Source organism: Amblyomma mixtum, chromosome 2 (assembly GCF_055824585.1).
Source record: "Amblyomma mixtum isolate Tamu chromosome 2, ASM5582458v1, whole genome shotgun sequence".
Lineage (NCBI taxonomy): Eukaryota > Metazoa > Arthropoda > Arachnida > Ixodida > Ixodidae > Amblyomma > Amblyomma mixtum.
The window spans coordinates 85,074,830-85,097,613 of NC_143013.1; the positions used below are offsets into that span (position 1 = coordinate 85,074,830).

Here is a 22,784-nt window from a genome sequence, read left to right on the forward strand (position 1 = left end):
GTTGGCCCAAGCAGGAGGGGCATAAGAAAACACAAATCACAACACCACGTGAAAACATTTCATGTGACACACAGCAAAAATGGAACTTAAAAGATGAACATAGCAACGACAAAGAGAAATACATGCTTAAAATTGAATACAGGAGAGTCACTTCCTTTTTACTCAAGCAAAAATGTTTTTAGCGCCTGTTCTACGTCAGGAGAGTTAAAAATCAATTCAGGGAGTGAGTTCCAATCTGTTATTGTTTGAGGGAAGAAACTGTGCTTAAATGAGTTTGTTTTAGCGAAAAGAGGCTGTAAGGAGTGCTCCCTAGTATGGCGGGTCCTTCGAGCAGTGGAATGCTTGATGAATGAAGGGGGAGAAATGTTAAGCTTGCCTGAGATAATTTTATGAAGGAAAGAAATACAGTTAAGTTTTCTGCGTGTACGAAGCAACAGAATGCTATTGTCTTTCATGAGCTGTGTTGGAGAGTCAGACCTTCTATATTTATTAAAAATTAAATGTACTGCCTTCCTTTGGATGAGCTCTAGTTGATAAATATGAGGATACTACTCCAAGTAAAAATATGTTCTCTTCCACTGCTAAGTAATTAAGAAGCACAACACAGAGCATTAGTTCCGAGTCTACAGCACATACTGTATACAAAAGGACGATGATGATTTGACCTTTAACAGCACAAAGGCAACTTAGCCAAAGAACACCATGACAACAAGTTTGGTGTTTGAACCCCAATGCGATTGGTTGCCCACCGGCGATTCAATAGGAACAAGCTTTCCCTTGGCTTGGTGCCCAGCTTATTTGGGGTGAAATGCTTAGGAAACGGGTCTTGGACCCAATTTTATGTAAAGAAAAAATACCTTGCGCCATGACGGCCTTTGGCCCAAGCTGCCCTCTTGCACCAAACATATGTTTGGTATGCCCAAGCTAAGGGGTGAAGACCCTTATTTCCAAGAAATTCGGCCCAGAGAAGCCAAGCACCAGGCCAGGGGAAAGTCTGTACCCATCAAAGAAATGGTCAGTACTCAGCAGCACTGAGGATCAAAGCTTGCATCTTCTACGAAAGAAGCGAATGCTCATACCTGCTGTGGTTATACAGTAGTCATTATTCCCACCATTAGCGCACAAGAGGCTTTGCTAAACATCTTTATTTATAGGAGACAAAAAGGTACTCTTTGTTCAAAAAGCAAGAACAATGCTACAAGCCATGCACTGCAGAACTTTACTACCCTTACCTAGATGACAATGGTGACTGGGCCAAGTCAGCTTCAGTCTTAATGCCATGCTTCTTCTTGGATGAATGAATGGCAGCAAAAAGGTCTTCCGTAGACATGGGCCTGCGTGGTGCCAGCTCCCGTGTGATTGATGTGCTGCTGCTGCTATCTGGGGACTTCTCGGATCCAGAGCTAGACAGGCTGGTGGAAGACAGAGCTGTAGGAGAGCCTTCCTTGCGCAAGTCCCGCAAGCCGTACGGAGGCTCCATTGTGCCTGGCAGAGGCAGGTCAGCATGGACCATGCCATGGTAGGAATTTTGCAAAGAGCTTGGAATGTACACTCCAGGAGACATTTGCCTCTGATTGTCCGAAGCTGTCCTCGATCCGAGGTGGCCTGGCCCGACACTGTTCTGCATTTGCCTGAAGTTCTGTGTGCCGTGATTTTGTTGTGTGGGTCCTTGAGAATACTGTCCGTACGTGGCCAATGAAATGGGCTTTTGGAGTGGTGGCACGTGCTCTCCCCTGCTGTGATCAGGAGCCAAAAGACGGGTTGAGCTTAATGGACTCCTTGGCACTGGTGACTGCCTAGAAGGGCTTGTGGGATAACCCTGGGGCAGCGGCCCACCCTGTCTATAAGTACGGTTCTCATGAATGCCGTTTGCAGCGTGTGGAACATGGTTTGGAATGGAACCTCTCGGATCAACTCCTCTTGCAGCTCCCATCATGCTGATCTGCTGGCCCAGAGGTCCTCTTATCAGGGACTGACCAGGCTGGTAAGGAGCTCTGGGTATGTAAGATGGGTACTGAGGCCTCGCCATGTTTCCATCCGGATGATCATGCACTGCCTGAGAAACGTTGGTTTTCTCCAGATACCTATACTGATTTGCAGGATTGTGACGAGAACTGTCCACTGGCGTCAACCTTCCATTTACTAAACGTTCGTCACGGGAACTCTGTCCATAGGCCTGGGCTGGTACCTGCCTTGCCACTGCAGCGTAAGCAGCGCTATTTTCGTGTTGATGAGCCTGGGGTGGGTAATGCATAATCGGTGTTGAGCTCCTCACAGTGCTTCTAGACACCGGTGGCATCTGGCCAGGGTTCCACGAGGTCACCGGACTGGAAGCACTGGGACTGCCATTGTGAAGGTGTGGAATGTGGCCCTCTGAGGGCGACGGGTACTGGTGAACTGGAGTGGTCCTGCCACTGTGTTGAAGCCGTGGCACGGGGGCCTGAACAACATGTGAAGGTGTTGGGTGCTGTGCCATGTTTGGGGACGTAGTGGATGACTTTGGCGGAGAAGGCGGCAGTCCCGACACCCACCTGGCTCCAACTGGTTCTCTCGGAGAAGGCTGCAGTGGCGTCCTTCTTCCCGGAGATGTGCTTGAGGGTACACTGATGGGTGAAAAGTGGTGCAGTGGGGTCACACGGCCTGAAGAGTTGTGGTCAGAGACAGGTGTGCTGGCACCGGATGGCCTGTTAGAATAAGGAGTTGAAATGGATGCCGGACGTTGCACCGGGGTTGTTCTTCCTGACGACTGACTGGTCAGGTAGCCCGACATTCCGGGCTGAGGTGTGCTCCTACCAGATATTGTGCCGCCATGAAAATACCCTGATGCAGTAGATTGCGGTGTGCTTCTACCAGACAGCGGCTGCTGAGGCTTTGTGCTTGGCACAGGTGTGGTATTTGTGGGACTGCTCAGTGTAAACCTACCGTCCCTGTACTGCAAGAGTGGCCTCTTGTCCGGGGACACTGTGGGTCCAGATACAGAGTAGCGTGTCCTTGGGATTGTACTGCTTGTATAGGTCTCTACTTTGCCATTGGGATCCAGCCGAACGTAGGCACGCTGATTCAAGCCAGCTGCGGGAGGCATCGATGCAGGTAATGTCATGCACTTCTCTGCTAGCCCTGTCCTTCCTGAAGGCACCTTCTGCAGTTGGTAGCCAACGGTGTAGCCATCACGATGCCTTCCTAATGAGTTAGAGCTGTAAATGACTTTGCCTTCAGAGTCTAGAGTCACCCTTGCACCTGCCCTGCTGTATGGAGGTGCCTGCGCAAAAACGCTGTTTGTTTCACTGATTGCACTTGGCTGTCTTGCAGATCCTTGTTCCAGGACCCGGCTGCTGTATGTAAGTGGCGGTGGAGGAGGGGGCACGGCAGGAGGTGTTGTCTGCGGACTTGTTTGTGAGCTACTGCTCTGGGGACTGGAAGGCTCGGGTGAGGATTGAGGCCTGTCCTGTGCACTGGAGTTCGGACTACTCAAAGTGAGCTGCTTAGTGTTCTTATCACGACCTGCTGACTTTGCAGGAGACGGTGGACTTGGCATAGTTGGGGTCTTTGGAGGCGATGAGTTTTTGGACAGGTAAGAGAGGAACGGTGACCGCGTTTTGCTCATTAACGAGGATGGCCTGTTTAGGTAGAATGGCGTGCAGGCAGAGGTGGGAGATGCGCTTCCCTGCTTGGATGAACACGCAACTTGTGAATCAGTCGACGTTGCTACCAGCTGAGGCTGCTCCCTACTGTCAGGAATTCCAGCTGCCGAACTGCACTGCACCGCTAGGGATGCTCCTGGCTCAGAATTTTTAGCTCTCTCTTGAACTGGCGCAGGTAGTGGGCTCCGTTTTGCTTCGTTATTTCGTGGCACGGTTCGCATGGCCACATCCACGTCACCCTTTTCTGGATTACCGGGCAATGTTCCTTGCAGTTGCTCACTCTCAGCAGACGAAAATGAACCAAGCACAGGCTGTGGCTGAGGGGTAACAGCTGCACCTGAATGAGAGACCACTGCGTTGAGGAATGCCATATTGCGTGCAGACTGCACACCATACATGTTGAGCCTTGCCGAAGGGTCATCTGCATCTTTTCCAGCGTTAGTACGTTTTGCTTCCACTGTGGGTCCAGAACTAGATGTTTTACTTGGCTCAGTTACTGCCGGTGCGCGAGGGGGGCAAGGTTCAGACAAAGGCGAGCTCTGTCTAGATGCCTGTTTCTCGGCATCCAGTCGGCAGCTGTCTTCGTCACTAGGTTCAGGAGACACTGCACATATAGAAGGGTACCTAAATGAACCAATGGATGTCTTTCGCCTCAGCCTTTCCCCAACCTCGCAGTCGGATTCTGATATATCACCTCCAGACACTGGTGGAGAGCTCTCTTTCTGTGAAGGAATCGGTGACAGTGTTCGTGCACTGGACACTCGAGGAGGTGGCAGTGGCGGTGCCCTCGATCGCTGCGTCAAAGTGCTTGCAATCGAGCAATTGTCGGTTCCGGTATCATTTGCATTTTGTGAGAGGAAGCTGTTTAGACTTAGGTTTCCAATGGTGTCTATCGATGTCTGTGAACCCCTGTCACCGGAAGCAGCCAGGCCTCCATTCTGGTCACCGGGAAACTTTGCGAGGCCATGCTTGAGACCGCTGTCAGTGTGCATTGATGTGTAATAGCCATCAGTGTCAACTGAGTACACGGAAGAGTCACCGTCGTCGATCGGGTTTGTAAATGGATCAGAGCCAACACTAATCTTGCGAGTTCCAGGTGAAGAGGATGATTTGGAGTCGGAATGGCAGGCTTCGGGTGTTATGGTCCCTGATTGGCTCTCTTGGTCAGTTGACGTGGAATTCAAGTTGGGGCGGGCGGTAAGTGGACCGGGCTGCTTCCAAGACGAAGCGATTGTAGTGGCTGTCAGGGCAACGGAGGCGTCTGATGTGTAGCCTGCTGCTGTACCATCATGAGACCTGCAAAATGTGACAGTGTGCAAAAATTGCTGTCAGAAATAAAACAATTTTGTGTGCAAAGCAAACTAACAACAGGGGCTGATTTATAGCTCACTCTTGGAGGCGGCGGTTACAAGGGGGGGGGGGGGGGGGGGGGGGGGGGGGGGCATTCCTTCTGAGCCATATGTTTCTTCAACTTGTTTCGCCAAGAAATGGAATTTAGCATTGTATTTCTATGCCAAATTTTTCACATGGAGAGGGGAGGGAAGGGGGGGGGGGGTCAATGAGCCCTCCTGCACCCACCCCCCTCATAAATCAGCCCCTGACAAACATTATACTGGTATCGGTGCGCAACAATAGCTTCATCACAAGGCATGAAACTTCAGCCAATGATTACAATTCACAACCCCTCAGTGCCTATGGCAAGGAAGTTGCGTTTTTAGCACCTTTTAGCCAGTCATATAATATGGACGGCTGCTTTTTATTTATCTGGCCCCTCCTAAACCACATCAGCCTAGCTGGTTGAAATATCTCGGTACAGATGTTTGTTAACAGCCAACAAAGAAAACCAGGCTGCTACGGCTCTTTTTGTGTGTGGAAGATCGCAGCCATTCAGCAGCTAATGTTTATTCACTGGATAAATTGGCAAGCTTTGTGCTGAAGTGACAACTACAGCAGCCAGTTTTGGCTAATTTTAGCAAGAAGAAACAATCAAAATCATGCTGAAAGTGTCTGTGCAACTGCGTGCCTTGCATAGAAGTTATACAGGGATGCACTGCACTATGTAAGGGCGTTGTAACAGAATGTATTGCTTCAGCACAGAAATCCTGGATACAGCATGACCTACCAGCATAACACAACAAAAACTCTTGTCACTGCTTATTCCTTATTCATCACTATTCTATCATGTACAGAAGGTACCAGTACCTCCCCCTGTGTGCAATTTTTGTGGCACCTTTAATGCAATAAAATAAATTATAACTCGGCAGAAAGGGAGAGGACTTTACCGATTTTTACCTGAATGCAATGCAAATAAAATCGTGACCACGAGAACCTCGAAGACCACTGCGGTGGACAACGAGGGTGGGCAGCCATGCCACAGAAAGAGTATTTACTCTGTCTTATATTTTGTACTACGAGATTGATTTCTCATGCTACTGAGCTCAGTAACCTTAAAACCTCTGCAAGGCACGGTGGCATTTCACTTCACACAGCAAATTTTTCAACGGTGGCATTGCACTTCACACAGCAAATTTTTCAACGGTGACATTGCACTTCACACAGCAAATTTTTCAAGTATTTGCATAACCCATGCCCTTTTCACGTTCCCTGTGACGTAAATGACAGCGATGGAGGGCTTAACGTTCTACTTTTGTATCTCTGCAGCATGTCTTTGCATGTGAGTTTGCAGCACCTGCAGATTAGCTTTGAGTGAGTGGTGCGTTTGCAGACATTTCTTCGAACTAAGGCTCCCTGCTATACCCCTAATGTGCATTATGATGACTGCACTATGTTCACTCGTACTCACTGTCAGTACTCATCGTCATTGTAGCCATTAATAATTGGGCTCCAACATACAGTGTCTATTACCTGGGGAACACAGCACCAAACTGGTGTGGCATTTACAAGCAGAAAACCAAATCCCGCGAAAAAAGATGCCTCCTTATAATTTCAAACCGCACCATTTATCAATTTGCAACCTTCAGTGCGTTGGACCAACCTTCCGTCCGTGCTGTGGTGCGTGTTGTCCGAGAAGAGTGAGTCTCTGCCCAGCGAGCTCTCCGAGTGGCTGTGCGGGATCATGTCGGGTGACGGCCCCGATGACTGCTGCTGGTCTGAATCCACCGATGCTCGTGTGCTGCTGCTGGCACTCCAGTTTCCGCTCGATGACTGGCCGTCCTCAACCCCTTTGACCGTCGTCCGCGCCGATGTCTCCCGCATCTTCACCGCCACAGTCATGGCGCCAGAGTTGGTCGAGATGGGCAGCAGTGAAGATGAACGTTTCTTCTTTTCACTCCCGCCAGTGGACGTGCCGCTCTCCGCGGCCCTGCTCGCCTCGTTTTTTGCTGCCCCGTGGCTTCCACTGTCCGCCTCCTTGCTCTTGTTTGACTTCTTGAGGAACTTCCAGTCACGGCCGAGCCTGCTGAAGTTCATGGCTTCGTAGAAGGACAACCTCTTCTCAGGTTTGGTGGCGACGTTCGTCTCGGTCGTGGTGGACGAAGAGGATGAAAGTTCGCCTGAAGACGGGCTCTCTTCAGTGCGACGCTTGCTGATGCCGCTGCCGCTACTCCGCCCGCCTGACTTGGTGGTGGTTGCTGGCGCTTGCAGCAGGTCGTCGTCTGTCTGGCACGAGCTGTGAATCAGTGCTTCAGTCTTGACCAGGGTGCCAGACTTTTTGCGGCTGGTGAGGGCCTCCGCAATCTCCTTGGAGTTCCCGTCCGAGATTGTGTTTCTTCTTTTGTGGTGCTTTTTGCGTTTGATCAGGAAGTCAACCTGCACAAGTGAGACTCATTTCAGGCTTTTGTTGGCAAAAGATAGTGCTTTGTACCACTGAGCAAGCGGTGGAATCCGCTAGTTGCTTGTATAACAAAAACTGTCTTGATCCATTTAAGATTCGGATATCACAAGAATGCTATCCAGGATACGCCAAAGGGATGATGACTACAGATATGGCTATAAGCTAGAAATATTACAAAGGGTAAAGCTAAGTTACAGCTTGTGCATTCTTTAACTGCAGTGCAAAGAAGCAAGTGTTGCTGCTCACGTGTATGAAAGACCTCCGCGTTGATGACAAGCGATTGAAGCTGCTCTCCGAAGTGTCAATGGGAACCACAACGGCCGGGTACTCCAAGGACAAAGCATGCATCTTCTCCTCAGGCGACGGCAGTATCAACAGCTCCTCCCCTCCGCTGTCACGTACATCCTGACCAGTAACCAAGCTTGCAGGCTGCAGAGAAAGGCACACCAGCTATCTTTCTCGGCTCACTTGCAAGGATATAATGAAAGGAAGCGAACAAATGGCATTTGCAGAATCATATTTTCACAGCAGTTGACAGCACGAATGCAAGTAAAGCATTTGGTGCCCATTTTTCGGGCGATAATACGATCCTTTTAACCTAAAATGAGGAAACAAGAACAATGAAAACATTGTTGCTCATGGAAAGATGGTAAACTCTTATGCTAAACACGGCAATTATTTCCAGTCAATAGAAATTAAACACAATGCTCGAGGTGAAAGGTAGCTTCACTGAGCCACAATGCCTCAGTCCTCAGTTATGGCTTCACCTGGCCAGTGAGCTGTTACAGAAAACTATGAACATGTCAAATTCAAAATAAGAAGCACACTGACATTTACAGCAAAGAAGATTTAGAACTGTGCTCTCTGCCAAACCTGCTGATATCATACAGCATCAAAGTTAAACCATTTGAGTGACTAAATCGGTTTGGTTTGCTTTGGTTTATGGGGTTTAACGTCCCAAAGCGACTGAGGCTATGAGAGACGCCGTAGTGAAGGGCTCCGAAAATTTCGACCACCTGGGGTTCTTTAACGTGCACTGACATCGCACAGTACACGGGCCTCTAGAATTTCTCCTCCAAAGAAATTTCAGCCGCCACGGCCGGGATCGAACCCGCGTCTTTCGGGTCAGCAGCCGAGCACCATAACCGCTGAGCCACCGCGCCGGCTGAGTGAGTGACTAAATCAATCGCTAAAAGCACCCGTAAGTAAAGGTCTTATTTATTTATTTTTGCTGTCACAGAAGTGACTTCTGTTGATCAAAAAGTGAAGGCAAAGAATGCTGGCTGAAAAACAACTTCGATTCACACTTTGTGGGTGCTAACATCAAAAACAGAGGGGTAAAAGCATTGCATCAAAACTTTAAGCCCTAATGACTAATAAAGTTTGATGCTGAAAAGAAAACTTGTGCCAGAGTTTGGCGAGAAAAAAATATCGCACAAAGTTATCCCACGTCCACTGATAAAGTGCTCAAGAAAGAAGTGCTTTGCAAAAGCTGATACTGTATCTTGCATACTCTGTGCGAGACATCACGTGGCTTCTCACACAACATAGCACGATAAATAAAGCGTTTGTGATGCCATTTATGATGTCATTGTGACATATGTACAAAAATTATATCAAATAGGAAGCTTGATTCCTCAAGTTTCAAAGCATCAGTAATAAAGAAACATAATAAAAAAATTCAAAATTCAAAAAATGGTGCCTTTGCATGACACTTGAGAGTCGAAACTACAGGTCGACATTTCTGCTTTGGATCCCACTAAAGAATGTTTCTTGGTTCACAGAGGAAAGACAGTTTTAAATCAAGCGATAAACAATAGCAGCAAAACCACAGGGGTGAGTTACTGCATTATGCGCCTGAACATAACTGTCACAGCAGTTGTGACACAGCCCTCCAGAGAGAACAGACAGCACAGAATACTCACAAGTGTTTGCTGGCTTTGCAAATGAAAAACGTATCCCTCTGAGCATATGCCCCATGTCCCGGCGAGAAAACACAGTGAGGCCTACACATATTGCACCTGGCTTGCCTAACGAAGTGGCATCCCTATCAGCTCAGTTGGTCCCTCGCACAAGTGGAGCTCTCTGGGAACTGATAGGCGAGCTCAAATTCCGTTGCCTCACATGGATGATAAGATGAGGCGTGCTCAAGTACAACTGAAGCCAGGGAGAAAAATAAAACGAAAACAACATCCGAATCTGAGGCGAAAAATATCTAGAAAAGTGAGCCCAGTTGGAATAAGGACAAGAAACTGTTTGCCTATGGAGAAGCAAGCAGCCATAGCTCAGATGCAACATGAACTAACTGCCTGCATGAAGGCATATAGCACGAGTTTGAGCAAGGCTTATGGCGCTGGCACCTGCTTTTCACTGTTGGCTTCTATGCATAATAAAAGGAAATAGAGTATCTTTTCTGGTGCTCTTATCTTATACCCCTGTCACACGAGCACTTTAAAGGCATTTGAAGAAAAAGACATCTCACACAAAGGAGTTGCATCAGCAGACACACGCCAAAGTTTAATCTCCTTTTCAGAAGCGGTCTTTTCCGAAACCGGAGATCACCGATCTCTTTTACGGCTGGAAAGGCGTAGCCTCCAACGCAGTGGACACCAGTAATTATCATGCAATAAAGAAACGAAGCAAAAGTGCATTTTTATTTCAAGTGTACACATCACAAAAAAGGGTTTTGTCTTTTGCTGAACCTTAAGTAGCCGCAATTTTGCACTTTTTGCACGGCACTCTCGTAAGCAGTTCGAAAATATCACGTGACGCTAACCAACGATGCAAATTCGCGCCATTTTCTGCGACCATGGCTACGGCGAGCGGTACCGACGAACAGCCTCCGGCACACCAAAGAAAACCAAAATGCATGCTATTTCGACTTTTTCCTTCGTGTCCGTGCAGTCCCCCATGACAGTCGCATGAAGGTGGCACGCGACAAGAGCAGGTCAATTCTCGTCCTCCATGTTGACTCCAATGTAAACAGTGGCCGAAGGTTGCTAGACAAACATGTAAAATTTGCTACTTCTGCGAAGGCTCTTGAAGCTACCTTATTAAATCTTCTTTAATATAACCTTTTCGAATAAAATGTATCTAAATTCACTAAAACAAGCATATTATAATACGTTTCTAATTTCTATATTGAAATACGTTGGTTTATTCTAACTGGTTTTGTTTCAGAATCTAACGCCATGCTTTCCATAGCGTGTTCGGAAGGAAACGATAAAAGGAGATCGCCCGCGCCGTGTGTCTGCAGCGCAACTCCTTTTAATTAGAGGTCTTTCAACTCGGTAAAGGACCGCTTAGGTAAAAGAGTTTTTGCGTGCTCGTGTGACAGAGGTATTAATTTTTCCATCTGGTTTCTCCTCAGTAAGCCCTCTGCCAAACCTTTATCTCAATGGATAGTGATGCTATGGAAGAGAAACTTTCATTAGTAAAAAGCAATAAAGAAAAGGAAAGAAGGATGCTCAGTTTTAGCTTCATTTAGTGTGATGAAAAGGAAATGGATAACTATAGGTACTGAGCCCTCATGACTCGCACCATCCCGGAGTTTTGAAGACTGCCGTTTGGAAGACGAGTCTTGCATCTAATTGGTCGCCATTCTGAGCATCCCTCCAACCTCTGGAGTTCAAGGCATAAAGGAAAAAAGAATAAAGGAGGGAGGAAATGGGGGAAGTAGGTATGTTTCACTTTAATACCATATACAGAGTGTCCAGGCTAAATTTAGCCAAGAGTTAAAAAACAGATATTTGAGGTAGGCCAAGGTAACCGCTTACATACATCTACCAACCGGCTTGCGCATCTTAGGCATTTTTTTTTACAATTAATTAGCAATTAAGATAATTTTTTAAATGCATAAATATTGACTTTAGACAACAGATGTGAATAGCAGTGCTGGAGAGCACCTTCAGAAACCCCCATTCCATTTATTTGCGACAAAGAAAGCCTCACGTGTATCTTTTTTCCGAGCTTCAAAGAAAGCCCGCGAAATACAAAAGAAATCACGTGACTAGCGCATTCGCGCGCCACGATTGTGCTGCTCTCAACCCTGGCTTGAGCGAACGAAATCAGCTGCTGGTAGGCGCCGCGATGACCTCATTGCTCCGGCAGGCCGATATGTCGACGGTGGTTGCGGTGCCCGCGCGAGCCAGTCTGCAAGCTCGACGGTGGTTGCGACGCTCGCACAAGCCAGTCTGCAAGCGTGACTGTGCAACTTGCACCGTCGAGCTTGCAGACTGGCTCGCGCGGGCACCGCAACCACCGTCGACATATCGGCCTGCCGGAGCAATATATCGACGGTGGTTGCGGTGCCCGCGCGAGCCAGTCTGCAAGCTCGACGGTGGTTGCGACGCTCGCACAAGCCAGTCTGCAAGCGTGACTGTGCAACTTGCACCGTCGAGCTTGCAGACTGGCTCGCGCGGGCACCGCAACCACCGTCGACATATCGGCCTGCCGGAGCAATATATCGACGGTGGTTGCGGTGCCCGCGCGAGCCAGTCTGCAAGCTCGACGGTGGTTGCGACGCTCGCACAAGCCAGTCTGCAAGCGTGACTGTGCAACTTGTACCGTCGAGCTTGCAGACTGGCTCGCGCGGGCACCGCAACCACCGTCGACATATCGGCCTGCCGGAGCAATATATCGACGGTGGTTGCGGTGCCCGCGCGAGCCAGTCTGCAAGCTCGACGGTGGTTGCGACGCTCGCACAAGCCAGTCTGCAAGCGTGACTGTGCAACTTGCACCGTCGAGCTTGCAGACTGGCCTGCCGGAGCAATGAGGTCATCGCGGCGCCTACCAGCAGCTGATTTCGTTCACTCAAGCCAGGGTTGAGAGCAGCACGATCGTGGCGCGCGAATGCGCTAGTCACGTGATTTTTTTTGTATTTCGCGGGAGGGCTGGGAGGCGGCCCTGTCCAGCTCGGACCTCGAGGAACAACGAGCCCTCGTCGCCAGAGCACGGGCAGCGGCTTTCACCAACGGCGTCCCGGACTAGGGACCCGATCAGCCTTCCCTTCAACTAAGGCTTTAATAAACGTTTTCATCATCATCATCGCGGGCTTTCTTTGAAGCTCGGAAAAAGATGCACGTTGAGGCTTTCTTTGTCGCAAATAAATGGAATATGAGTTTCTGGAGGTGCTCTCCATCTTTGATATTCAAATCTGTTGTCTAAAGTCAATATTTAGGATTTAGAAAAATTGTCTTAACTACTAATTAACTGCAAAACAAAAAATTGCCTAAGATGCACAAGTCGGTTGGTAGGTGTATGTAAGTGTATAAAAGGGTAATAAAGAGAGAAGGAAAGCAGAGAGGTAAAAAACTGACAGCGAGAGGAATGCATTTCTGTCACCTGTACTTATGCAGGATAGGAAACAAGACAAAAGAAAGCAAAAACAGAAAAAGAAAGGACCATGTGTGCACAAAGATCCCATAGTGCACTAAAGATATGGGACCAGTTTCACGATATCCTGAACTATCTGCAAACTGCAACCTTCGAGATAAGGCAGACAGCCAGCACTGCGTATTGCCCTTTTCGATAGCATAGGTTGCCCGGACAGTGACCCAATAGAAACATGCTTTTTTAAATGGGACATCTCGTTTCACGTGACAGGTTGAGACCTTTGTTTGCAGTAGTTGGTACTTGCTTCTCGCTATCTAGTTGACTACTAGAACATGGAAATGTGACGCAGAGATAATTCTTATGTGACATCACGGGCGCCACCTTTGGGTGCAGCAGAGTCTAGACAGAAAACGGTCCTAGTCCCCGTGCCTTGGGCAGTGGCCTCTTTAGCACTAGTGACCCTGCACCCCCTCTTCTCTCCAACTTACCCCATTCACTACCATTCACCCCCTGGGAGCACAAGTCTGAACAATGAATAGCCCACACCCCACAGCACCGGGGACAAAGGATCATCTCCCCTTTCCTGCCTAGCCTCTGCTCCATTGTCTTAAAAAGCAACCAGTTGGTGATTAACGGACTGGGAAAACAGCCAGGCTTTCGCTACGCTTTTTGGGTCTAAAGATGGTGGCCGCTGTGACATCAATGCCAGCTATGTATTCTTTAAATCTGAATTCAGTGGTTAAAGTCGGGGACGTCTTGGGGGCAGGGGGGGGGGGGGGGGGGGCAAGGAATTTGAGACTCCCCATGTTAGAATGTAAGGGCAGTATGAATCCAAAGCAACCATTTTTATTTTTCTTGTCAGTGGCGCGTCGGAATATTTGTTCTCTATCGTTCCCAAAATTTCAGCAGGAATCAGTTCCACGTTTTTTTTAAAACCACAGACAGCGAAAAATAAGGAGTCAGCAGCCCCACATAAAGGTGGAAGAGAGAGGGAAACCGATGCCCTCATGCCACGCGTCAATCCAGAGCTGGCTGCTCAGCTCCAAGGCTACACAACGCTGGCAGAGCGTGTGATTTGTTTCAGGCCTTTGACATAAACATCAGCAAACAAGGACCTTTAAAAATGATTTCTCTCCTCTGCACAAGATGACGCGTAAAACCGGCCGCCAGCCGCATTCGCTCCCTCTCTCCCTCATTACATTCCCTCAGATGCGAGTATACCCACCCTGCGGGTCTCGATGTCGAGGTCTACGTTGTTCCGGGTGCGCGAGGCCTCGTCGCCCCACACGGGCATGCACAGGTACAGTCTCCGGGGCGAGGACCCATTGTCTGCGGCGTCTCGGATCACGTGCAGGGCGGGCGTGGCCGCGGCCCGCTCGTAGAGCTCGCACACCCGCCGGGGCCTCGAGTCGGCCGTGAACAGGCACCTGGCATGCTCGTAGCGCGTCCGGTAGTGCTCTTTCACCTGGCTGAACTTGGTCAGGTCCCCCACGGCTGGAACGAGCAGAGAGAGACAAGGTCATATATAACCAGCCGCCGCATTGCATGTACTGTCAAAACATAGGAGTAATGCAATAGAACAACTCTGGCAGGTGAGGTAGGTATGTTCTACAGCGAGAGCTGTTAGTTCCTCAACTCCCGAAATCGTTGCGAAGGTCGGCGTAGAGCTCCGCAAAATGTCCGCAACAAAGAAGAAAGGCAAGCGCGAAGAGCTGTCTGCGCCGAACAGAGCGTCTATGGATACGTCTAACTAAACAGCTTACTAGCTCGCGTGTTTGTGTACGTGCGTGCGTGAGTGCTTCGGAGGCGGCGCTCACGCACGCACGGAGCTCACGGTGTGGCGCATGAAGCAGCAAGGGGTTCCCCGCTGTGGCGAAGCTAGATCCTCTCCACACGCGCTGCGGGCGCAAAACAACGGACGCCATCTCGGAAGCATTAACAGCTATCGCTGTCAAAAATACAGCCTCTGTCAGTCGTAGGCGTTGTTCGCAAATATTCCAGCCTTCCCCTTTCAACAGAGCAAGGAACACCAACGCGTAAGGGCTTACCGATACATGAACACCGGGCAATCTGCAAATCGCACCAACTGCAAAAAGTTTGCCGACCGATATTCCGCGCCAAAAACACAGCCTGTTACACATTTCTTCACTGGCCATTCTCGCAAACCTGGGATAGACGATGCGATGTCAGCACGAAATATCAAATGAGGAAAAGCTCGATTTGTACCGTAAGGTCTTTTGCCACAGCGCAATTTCGGATAAGATCATGCGATGGATGGCTGGTTGACATCTTGTATTTGGTAATACTTAACTAGATCACTGCCCGATAAATGGAAAGATGCAACCTGCAATTATTTTTCTCCGGAAAAAATATTTCGAACTACGAAAACTTCTTGATCACGGCCATTATATATGTTCTCTCTGCTTACATGCACTTCAGTTGTCGCTAATTTAGGCCGCGAATAATTGAAAATAGATTATGACGAGATGCCTAAAAATTTATGCTGCAGATCTATGATTGCTCTAGAGTGCGCCCAATTATTTTTGACGATTTCAAAATTATATTTTTTTAAAAACTTGCCGCACGGAAAGTTTTTTTTTTTGGTAAACTGGGGGTCTTTTTTTTTCTGGAAGAAATAAGCTATAACGCGAACGTTTACGCTGCATTGTACATAAGCTTATCTAATATAAAATTTACCGACATATACGAATGAGGAAATGTTCTCTCGCATACTGCTAAGAGATAATTAGCGGGATAACCTAAATCATATAAAACCGAGGCTTCCGTTACCATACCACACATGCCGACAATCACATTTATAACGCTGAAAACGCAGGACAACGCACATTCGTGGACAAGCTAGAAGGTTTTAACACCTTGTATGAATAATGCAAAGCTCCCTACATTCCAAACTAGAATACGCCTATATGGGAGTAAAAAGGGAGTAATCTGTACTCTAGCGCCTTCTTTAAAGGGAGTGCTCCCCTTTTTACTCCTTTATAGCTTACTCCCCTTTTTACTCCTTTATAGCTCACTCCCCTTTTTACTCCTTTATAGCTTACTCCCCTTTTTACTCCTTTATAGCTTACTCCCCTTTTTACTCCTTTATAGCTTACTCCCCTTTTTACTCCTCTATAACTTACTCCCCTTTTTACTCCTTTATAGCTTACTCCCCTTTTTACTCCTTTATAGCTTACTCCCCTTTTTACTCCTTTACAGACTACACGTAGTGTGATGCTCGAGGCGACAGGCCCCTTACGCCAGATTTCTGACCATGTATTGCGCTCGCGGCCGCTCCTACCGCTAGCATACAACTGAAGCGCCGTGCTGTGCCTATAAGACAACAATAATGCAACGATCAACGTGTTCTTAAAGCTTACTGATGCTCGATTGATCAGAACACCTGGACAGTTAATAACATATTGTATCGCCTTGCAAAATGTTTGTTCTGTACTTGCTGGATTTCAAGTAAAAATATTTCCTTATCAATGGATAAATCAATGCATTTTACATCGTTTAGTAGATAAGCTTACATAAAACACTGGTAAACTAACTACAGTTTACAGATTATTTCTATACTCTGTGATGGACTTCTGATGTTAAGAAAAACCTTCCTGCGCGGAAATTTCGCAGAATTGTAGACAAAATAGTAAAGCTTTCAAGACTGACAACAATAACTGGGGGCATGCTATACTATAGGTATAAACGTCCTCTGAAACTTTTCAGGTGTGTCCTTGCAAGATATTTTAAGTTATTAATAACTAAAGATGGAAAAGCATCAACAAGCGCAAAAATAACACCTTTAGAAGTGTTGTATCTAACTATAAGGCATGTTTTAGTGCTTATAAATATTCATATGGCGCACAATATATAGGCAGAATATAGAAAATACAAAAAAAAATGAATCATCATCCAAATTTCTCGTGCTGTGCTTTCTTGAAGTTTGTGCAATAATATTTTCGTATATGTGGAAGATACGTGGGTGACTTGCGTAGTGTTAAACGTTTGCGGCTAGTTATATTTTTAGATAGAAACCTCCGAAGTCACCAAAGAAACTTTCCCTGGGCCAAGTTGCTGGTATTCAAGAGAAAAGAATGAAGTTTAGAAATAGCCGAAAATAACTTTGAGCACTCCACAGCAGTCATAGACTTGCTGTATAAATTTTCAGACATCTTCTCTTATTATATCTCCAGTTATTCACAACCAAATTAGTTTGGTTTTACGGGGTTTAACGTCCCAAAGCGTCTCGTGCTATGAGGGAGGCCGCAATGAAGGGCCGCGGATAATTTCAACCACAGGGTTCTTTTAACGTGCACTGACATCGCACAGTACACGGACCTCTAGAATTTCACCTCCAGCGAAATGCGACCGCGGCGCGCGCGAGTGGATCGAACCCGCGTCTTTCGGGTGAGTATAGCCGAGTGCCATAACCACTGAGCCACCGCGGCTCACAACAAAATTGGGCGAAAACAGCAGTGTACGCAGAACACGAAAATCCACATATTCGTCATAATTTTTTTGTGCTTTGAAATAGTTTTACGGAAAAAATAATATCTGCTCTTTTGTTCCTACACACTGGGCAATGACATAAAAATATTAGGTAAACCCAAGATGTCGACCAGCAATCCATTGAACGATCCTATTCGAAATCGGCCCACACACACACACAAAAAAAAAAAAGCGACGTAAACGAAATGCAGATTGGCAGCGTTCCCAGTCAATCAAAAACTGGTTTTCTGGTGGTTAAAAGACGATTTCGCCAACAGTAACACACTTTACCTGGCTTAAAGGCGACGGGCCCTCAAAGGAAATGGACGGCACATAAATGGTATTTCGTTCTTCTATAGGGGTAGTAATTGCTTTTAACGTCTGTTTGGAGAACTAACTGTCAAAGTTCGAAGTGCCGACCGAGCCATTCGGTTCTGATTTGCCCAGTTTTAGGCTTTCACACGATTGCTCACGTCACAGCTTACTTCCAAAACAAATGGAAAAGCGAAACTTTACTGTCAATGCGCCCCGACACGTCTGCCTCGTGTTCTCAAAGACGGCCCGTGGCAAGTGCATTTCGTGTCACGTTTTCTTTTATTTTGGGGCCTCTGTTTTAATCTCTCTTCGCCCCGAAAGCTGCGCTTGAAAAAAAAAAAAATCTGCAAGAGAAAAAGCTTCCGTTGTTTGCACTCCGCAAGAGCGGCACACTTGACCCAGCTAATAAAGGTCGCGTCGATCACAGAGACGACCCGAAGTAGCGAGGGAGCTATAAAAAGACGAAAAGCAAAACAAAAACAAGAACGAAAGGGAGAAACTAGAGAGAGAGAGAGAGAGAGAGAGACGATTAACAAGGAGTCGAGGACAGACCAGGAAAGGAAACCGCCCTCGCTGGTCGCGCGAATGCGTCGACTGTCTTCGGGGAAAGCAATAAAAAAAGCGAAGTTCGTCTGGAACCGCGCGGCACGAAACGCAACGCAACCGCTTGTCAGCGAGTAAGACAGGAGCGCAGCAACGACCCACAGAGAAAAGGGGACGGGGAGAAACAAAAATATAGACAAATAAGAATGCAGACATGTGCGTCCCATTCATCTCTCTTTCCTCTTCCGACCCCGTCGACGACGCAAGCACATTTCAAAAGCAGAGTCTAGCTAATGAGCGCGAAGCTGTCGGTAAACTCCACACACGAGCGCCCGCGCGCGGCGCTGTATCACTTTCGTCGACGTCGCGCTCACGTCGGAACAAAATGCGAATCCCTCCGTCAAGTTTCCAATTACCGCCGCTGTTTTGCTTCTTTTTTTTTCCTCGGCCCAGTCTTAAAATGGGTGATTAACATCGGCACACGCCGTCGACGCAGCGTCAGCACCGTGCAAGTGTGAGTCGTCGATGCAAGCATGGCCCTTATGACCTTGACCCAAACGGACGCTTCGGAAAACGATCGCAGCTCGAAGCGTGTTTGAGCGCGTCTGTTTCTTGCAGCCGTGGCAGAGCTTTGCGTCTGAGATCTGCTGGGCCACGCTTCTCCGAATGTTTTAAGCGTTGACGCTTAACAGCGCAGTCGGACCCAGCGCTGTCGCGACCACGGCGAGCCGTTGGCCGTTGTTTTCATGGAAACGTGTAAAAAAAAAAAAGCGAGAGCACAAATGCCATCGCCTTAACTGAGCACATAGAGAGGGAAAGACACACCCAGCCCTACCGAACTGTGTGTTCCGCAGCTCCAAAAGCCGCTGCGACCAGGAAGGGAAAAAATGACGATGAAATACTGCGAGTTTAACTGCACATGCTTGCATCCAGACCATTTTTAACCAAATGTTATCGCTAGATAACACGCGTTCAGTCCGAAAAACGATCAAACGTGTTCTAGACAAGCGTTTCGCTCCCTGTACGAAATGGCGTGAGGGAAAGCGTCGACAACGCGTCAATGTTTTAAGACGGGCATACCCGAACTTCCCACTACACGTGACCAACGCTCAAAAGACTTACACATATAGCTGTATACTCCATCGGCGGGCAGGGGAATCTGAACGACTTCACAACATCACACACTCACAAACACACTCGTACACAAACTCGCAACGCATCACACACACACGGAGCACCTTATTCCAACGCAGCGATGTCGCGATCACAAGGCCAGCAACGAAACTCGCGCAGAGAACGAGCGGCGCGCGATGACGAGACCACGACACGCCGGTCAGCCCACGCCGGCGTCTGCTCCACTAAAAGCCCACGGGAAACTGCGGGCACGGCGGACCCAAAGCGCGTCGCCGGCCCCCCCACTCCCGTTTCCAATAACAACGCGGCCGCCGAGAGGCCATAGCAGTGAGGAGAGAGAACAGAAGCCCACAAACGACAAAGCACACGAGCCCACGGTGGCCAGCACGAATGCCGGCAGTGAAGCAGCAGCAGCAGAAGTAGTGTGGCTAGAATAGCAGATGCGCGTCGGTACGTGGGACGACGGGCCCCACAAAGACGACGGGGCAGAGAGGGAGAAAGAGAGAGAGAGAGGGGGTGGACAGGTGGAGCGAGGGGGGAGCTCAAACATCGATATATCGACGCTTGCAGAAGACCCGCCGCCGCATACACCGGACGGCCGGTGGTGGTGGGGGGCACAGCGCACCAGATGTGCACTATACGCTGCGCCCATAGCTAGAACAGTGCAGCGTTGGAGAAGCTGCGAATGCTCCAAGTTGCACGCAATGTAACCACACGCTGTGATGACATCACTTCGTACCTGAACTTACCAACTCCCATAGTTTCTCTCTTGTAACATTTCCCTCATGGCGCGGTTTAAGTATCCACCCAGAGTGAGGCACTTATCGCGCCTATCCCTATTTCCGAACGTCCTCTCTCTCTCATCCTTCTCACTGACTGGCAGGCGCCCAGGCTTCTGCGATCATGCATTGCACGGAAGCAGTCAGTTAACCAGGAGACGTATTCAGAAACGATTATTTTCCGTATTGATTCTCGTCTCCTTCTACCATCAGTAGCTGCTCTTTGTGACGTCACGACTGACAACTAAACAAGCAGTGAGAGCCGCCAACTTCGGTATGAAAGGCAGGGCAGAGCAACACCGATGAAGCGGAAGAACGGACAGCGAAAAGAATCGTTCTCTATACATACGAGCAGCTCGGCGGATTCGGCCCCCGGAAAGCGGAAGCCAGCTACAGCAACGCTGCACCGATTTACTGAGTGTGGGTGCCACGCCTGAGCGTAGGCGTGCGCGCTAGGGGTTCGCGCACGGGGCCCGCTAAAGTGATTTCGAGCAGGCCATGCAAGTAGCCCGCAAGGGGAGGGGGGAGAGTGGTAGGCTGGCGCTCGGCGGACGACGACCGGATCATCTGCCCCGCGGGGCTGTTTGCAGTCAATCTGCGGCTCGTTTCCGCGGACTATGCACTCGGGTCACTGTGCCCTGGCCTTTCATCTCCTCTATGCATTTAGAGGTTCCTTCCATGCAGTGTATAGCCCCGGGGAGTTATTGCCCTTCGGTGAAAAAGCTTCCTCGGTCAGATAAGAAGTAATTTCAACATCTTTTTTTTTCTTTCTTTTTCTTTCGCCATCCGCTGTCGGCCAAATGAAACAGTTAATGTGTGGTAGTCTGTAGACGTGGGGTCTGTTTCTTTTATAGTCCGATGGTATCTGAATTACACCTCAACCTGGAAGTCGCCCGGACGAAATGGGCTCCAAATGGTAAACTGCCGTTGTCCCATTTTGTAGTGAAGGGCTCCGGGTTAGTTTCGGTTACCTGGGGATTCTTTACAACCAGTAGCATTGCATAGCACAGAGGAGCTCTGCGACGTCAGGGACCCCGGGTGGTGGAAATTAACATGGTGTCCCCTTTTATGCACGACGAACAATAAATACATCTTCCGTACGGTGGAGGATTGCAATGGCCTTGTTAAAGCTCTCGGGCGCCCTACTATGTTTTTTTTTTTTTTTCTGTGCGCGCCCTTTAGCGTCAACACCTAGTCTCTGATTACGCACACGTGTGAGGGTCGGCACTCGATTGGATACGAAACCTTTCGTCGACCGCAAGAGACCAGATTTTGTCAGCTCTTCGCTTCAAGTCAAGTTTCTCGCTGATAAACACGAAGAAAGCGGAAGGACTCGACAGAGGTCAGCGTCGGTGAGGGCGTTTATCACCCACCTGTAACGGAAGAAGCGTTTCCAGATATGGTTCGTCTCGTCAAGGGCACACGAACGGTCCGACGCGACATTTGTTAAAGGCGCATATCTCAACGGCTGCTCATAAAATGCGGGAGGTGGCAGAAAAAAATAATAATAATAGAAAGACAAATTCCTTTCACAACCAGGTCAACCACTTGAGAACTGGGCTTTTGCTTTACAGAGTGTAAATGTATATATATGCTTCATTTCATCTTCATCTCCTCTCGTCATTCAGCTCGGTGATCGTGAATCGATAAACTCGAAATGATGATGATGAAAACTTTATTTGAACAAGGGAGTTTTGGACACGTCGTTCCTTGGGCCCCGCACGGTCCCACTGCACTCAAACGTTCACGTTCCGAAGGCTCATGACTCTGGCAGCCCGGCCGGTGGCGATGGCTTGCTTGGCCGGGTCCTCGGAGCGCAGTAGGGTCTCCCAAGCCTCCCAAGTGGTAAGGTGCTCCAGGCCCCGCGGGGGAGGATCCGCCGGGCAGAGGAAAAGGATATGGTCTAGAGTGGCTTTGGGGTGGTACCCCGCTAAGTACGCTGGAGTAGTTGGCCGGGTTCCTTTGCTGACAACAACCTCTCTGTTACTTTTATGAACAAATGCTGATCTCTTTCGGCACGCTCGTTAAGGTGACAATTTGCAGCTTCGGAACTTATCGCAAAATTGATAAGTTTAAAACGGTGCGGAAAGCAAGTGGTAGTCCCATCAAAAACAAAAAAAAGAAACTATCAATCCTATATTTACTTTCATGAGACCCATATGCAGGCGTACAGGATCATGTATACCATATGCATGTGTCCTGTACATATGTAGTTTTTTTTTCAATGGGGAAGGAGCTTGCTTCGACTGACGTAAGCTTTTCCGCAGTGTCTCGCTACTTGTCATGCACCCAGCTGATCGTGAACTAAAACAAAAAGAGCACAACTGCACGAAATAAAAGAAAGGAAACGAACAAAGGATTACACCGCAAAGGCGAAGCTCGTATACTTGTAGATGTAAAATAATGTCTTCACTTGGCAGTGGCCTGACAATCATCACATTTCAAAAGAAAAATCTGCGGCAAGCAAAGATACGCTCGAACATCTAGTTTGAGAGTTGGACTTTAGCACAGCTTAAAAAAAAAAAAAAGAAAGTTGACGGAGGCAAGTTTGCGCTCAGGCATACATAAACGCTCGAGGGCCGGCTGGAGAACTGGAAAAGGTGAAGCACCCAATACCTACAGAGCAACTCAGAATTTATACAGAGCAAGCAGACCATAACACCCCCATCCACATCAGGCAAAACGGGGTGGTGTACAAAATACCCCTCACATGTGGTAATTGCTACATAGGGCAAACTGGACGATGCATGAATGTCA

General features: G+C 48.3%; 1 protein-coding gene across 6 annotated transcripts in view; it reads right to left on the reverse strand.

Moving 5' to 3' along the window:
• LOC149359987 (uncharacterized) overlaps positions 1-22,784 on the reverse strand; it is a 270,465-nt gene that overhangs the window by 4,107 nt on the left and 243,574 nt on the right. For 4 of the 6 annotated variants that reach the window (XM_089572102.1, XM_089572105.1, XM_089572101.1 and 1 more), the window contains exons 2-5: positions 13,994-14,262; positions 7,681-7,863; positions 6,637-7,409; positions 1,233-4,937 (exon numbers count right to left, since the gene is read on the reverse strand). In XM_089572102.1, coding sequence (XP_089428228.1) covers positions 1,233-4,937; positions 6,637-7,409; positions 7,681-7,863; positions 13,994-14,262 — 4,930 coding nt within the window. Of the gene's footprint in view, positions 1-1,232; positions 4,938-6,636; positions 7,410-7,680; positions 7,864-9,359; positions 9,514-13,993; positions 14,263-19,236; positions 19,730-22,784 lie in introns of those variants that run through there. The other 2 variants (XM_089572103.1, XM_089572106.1) reach the window with 2 other exon arrangements.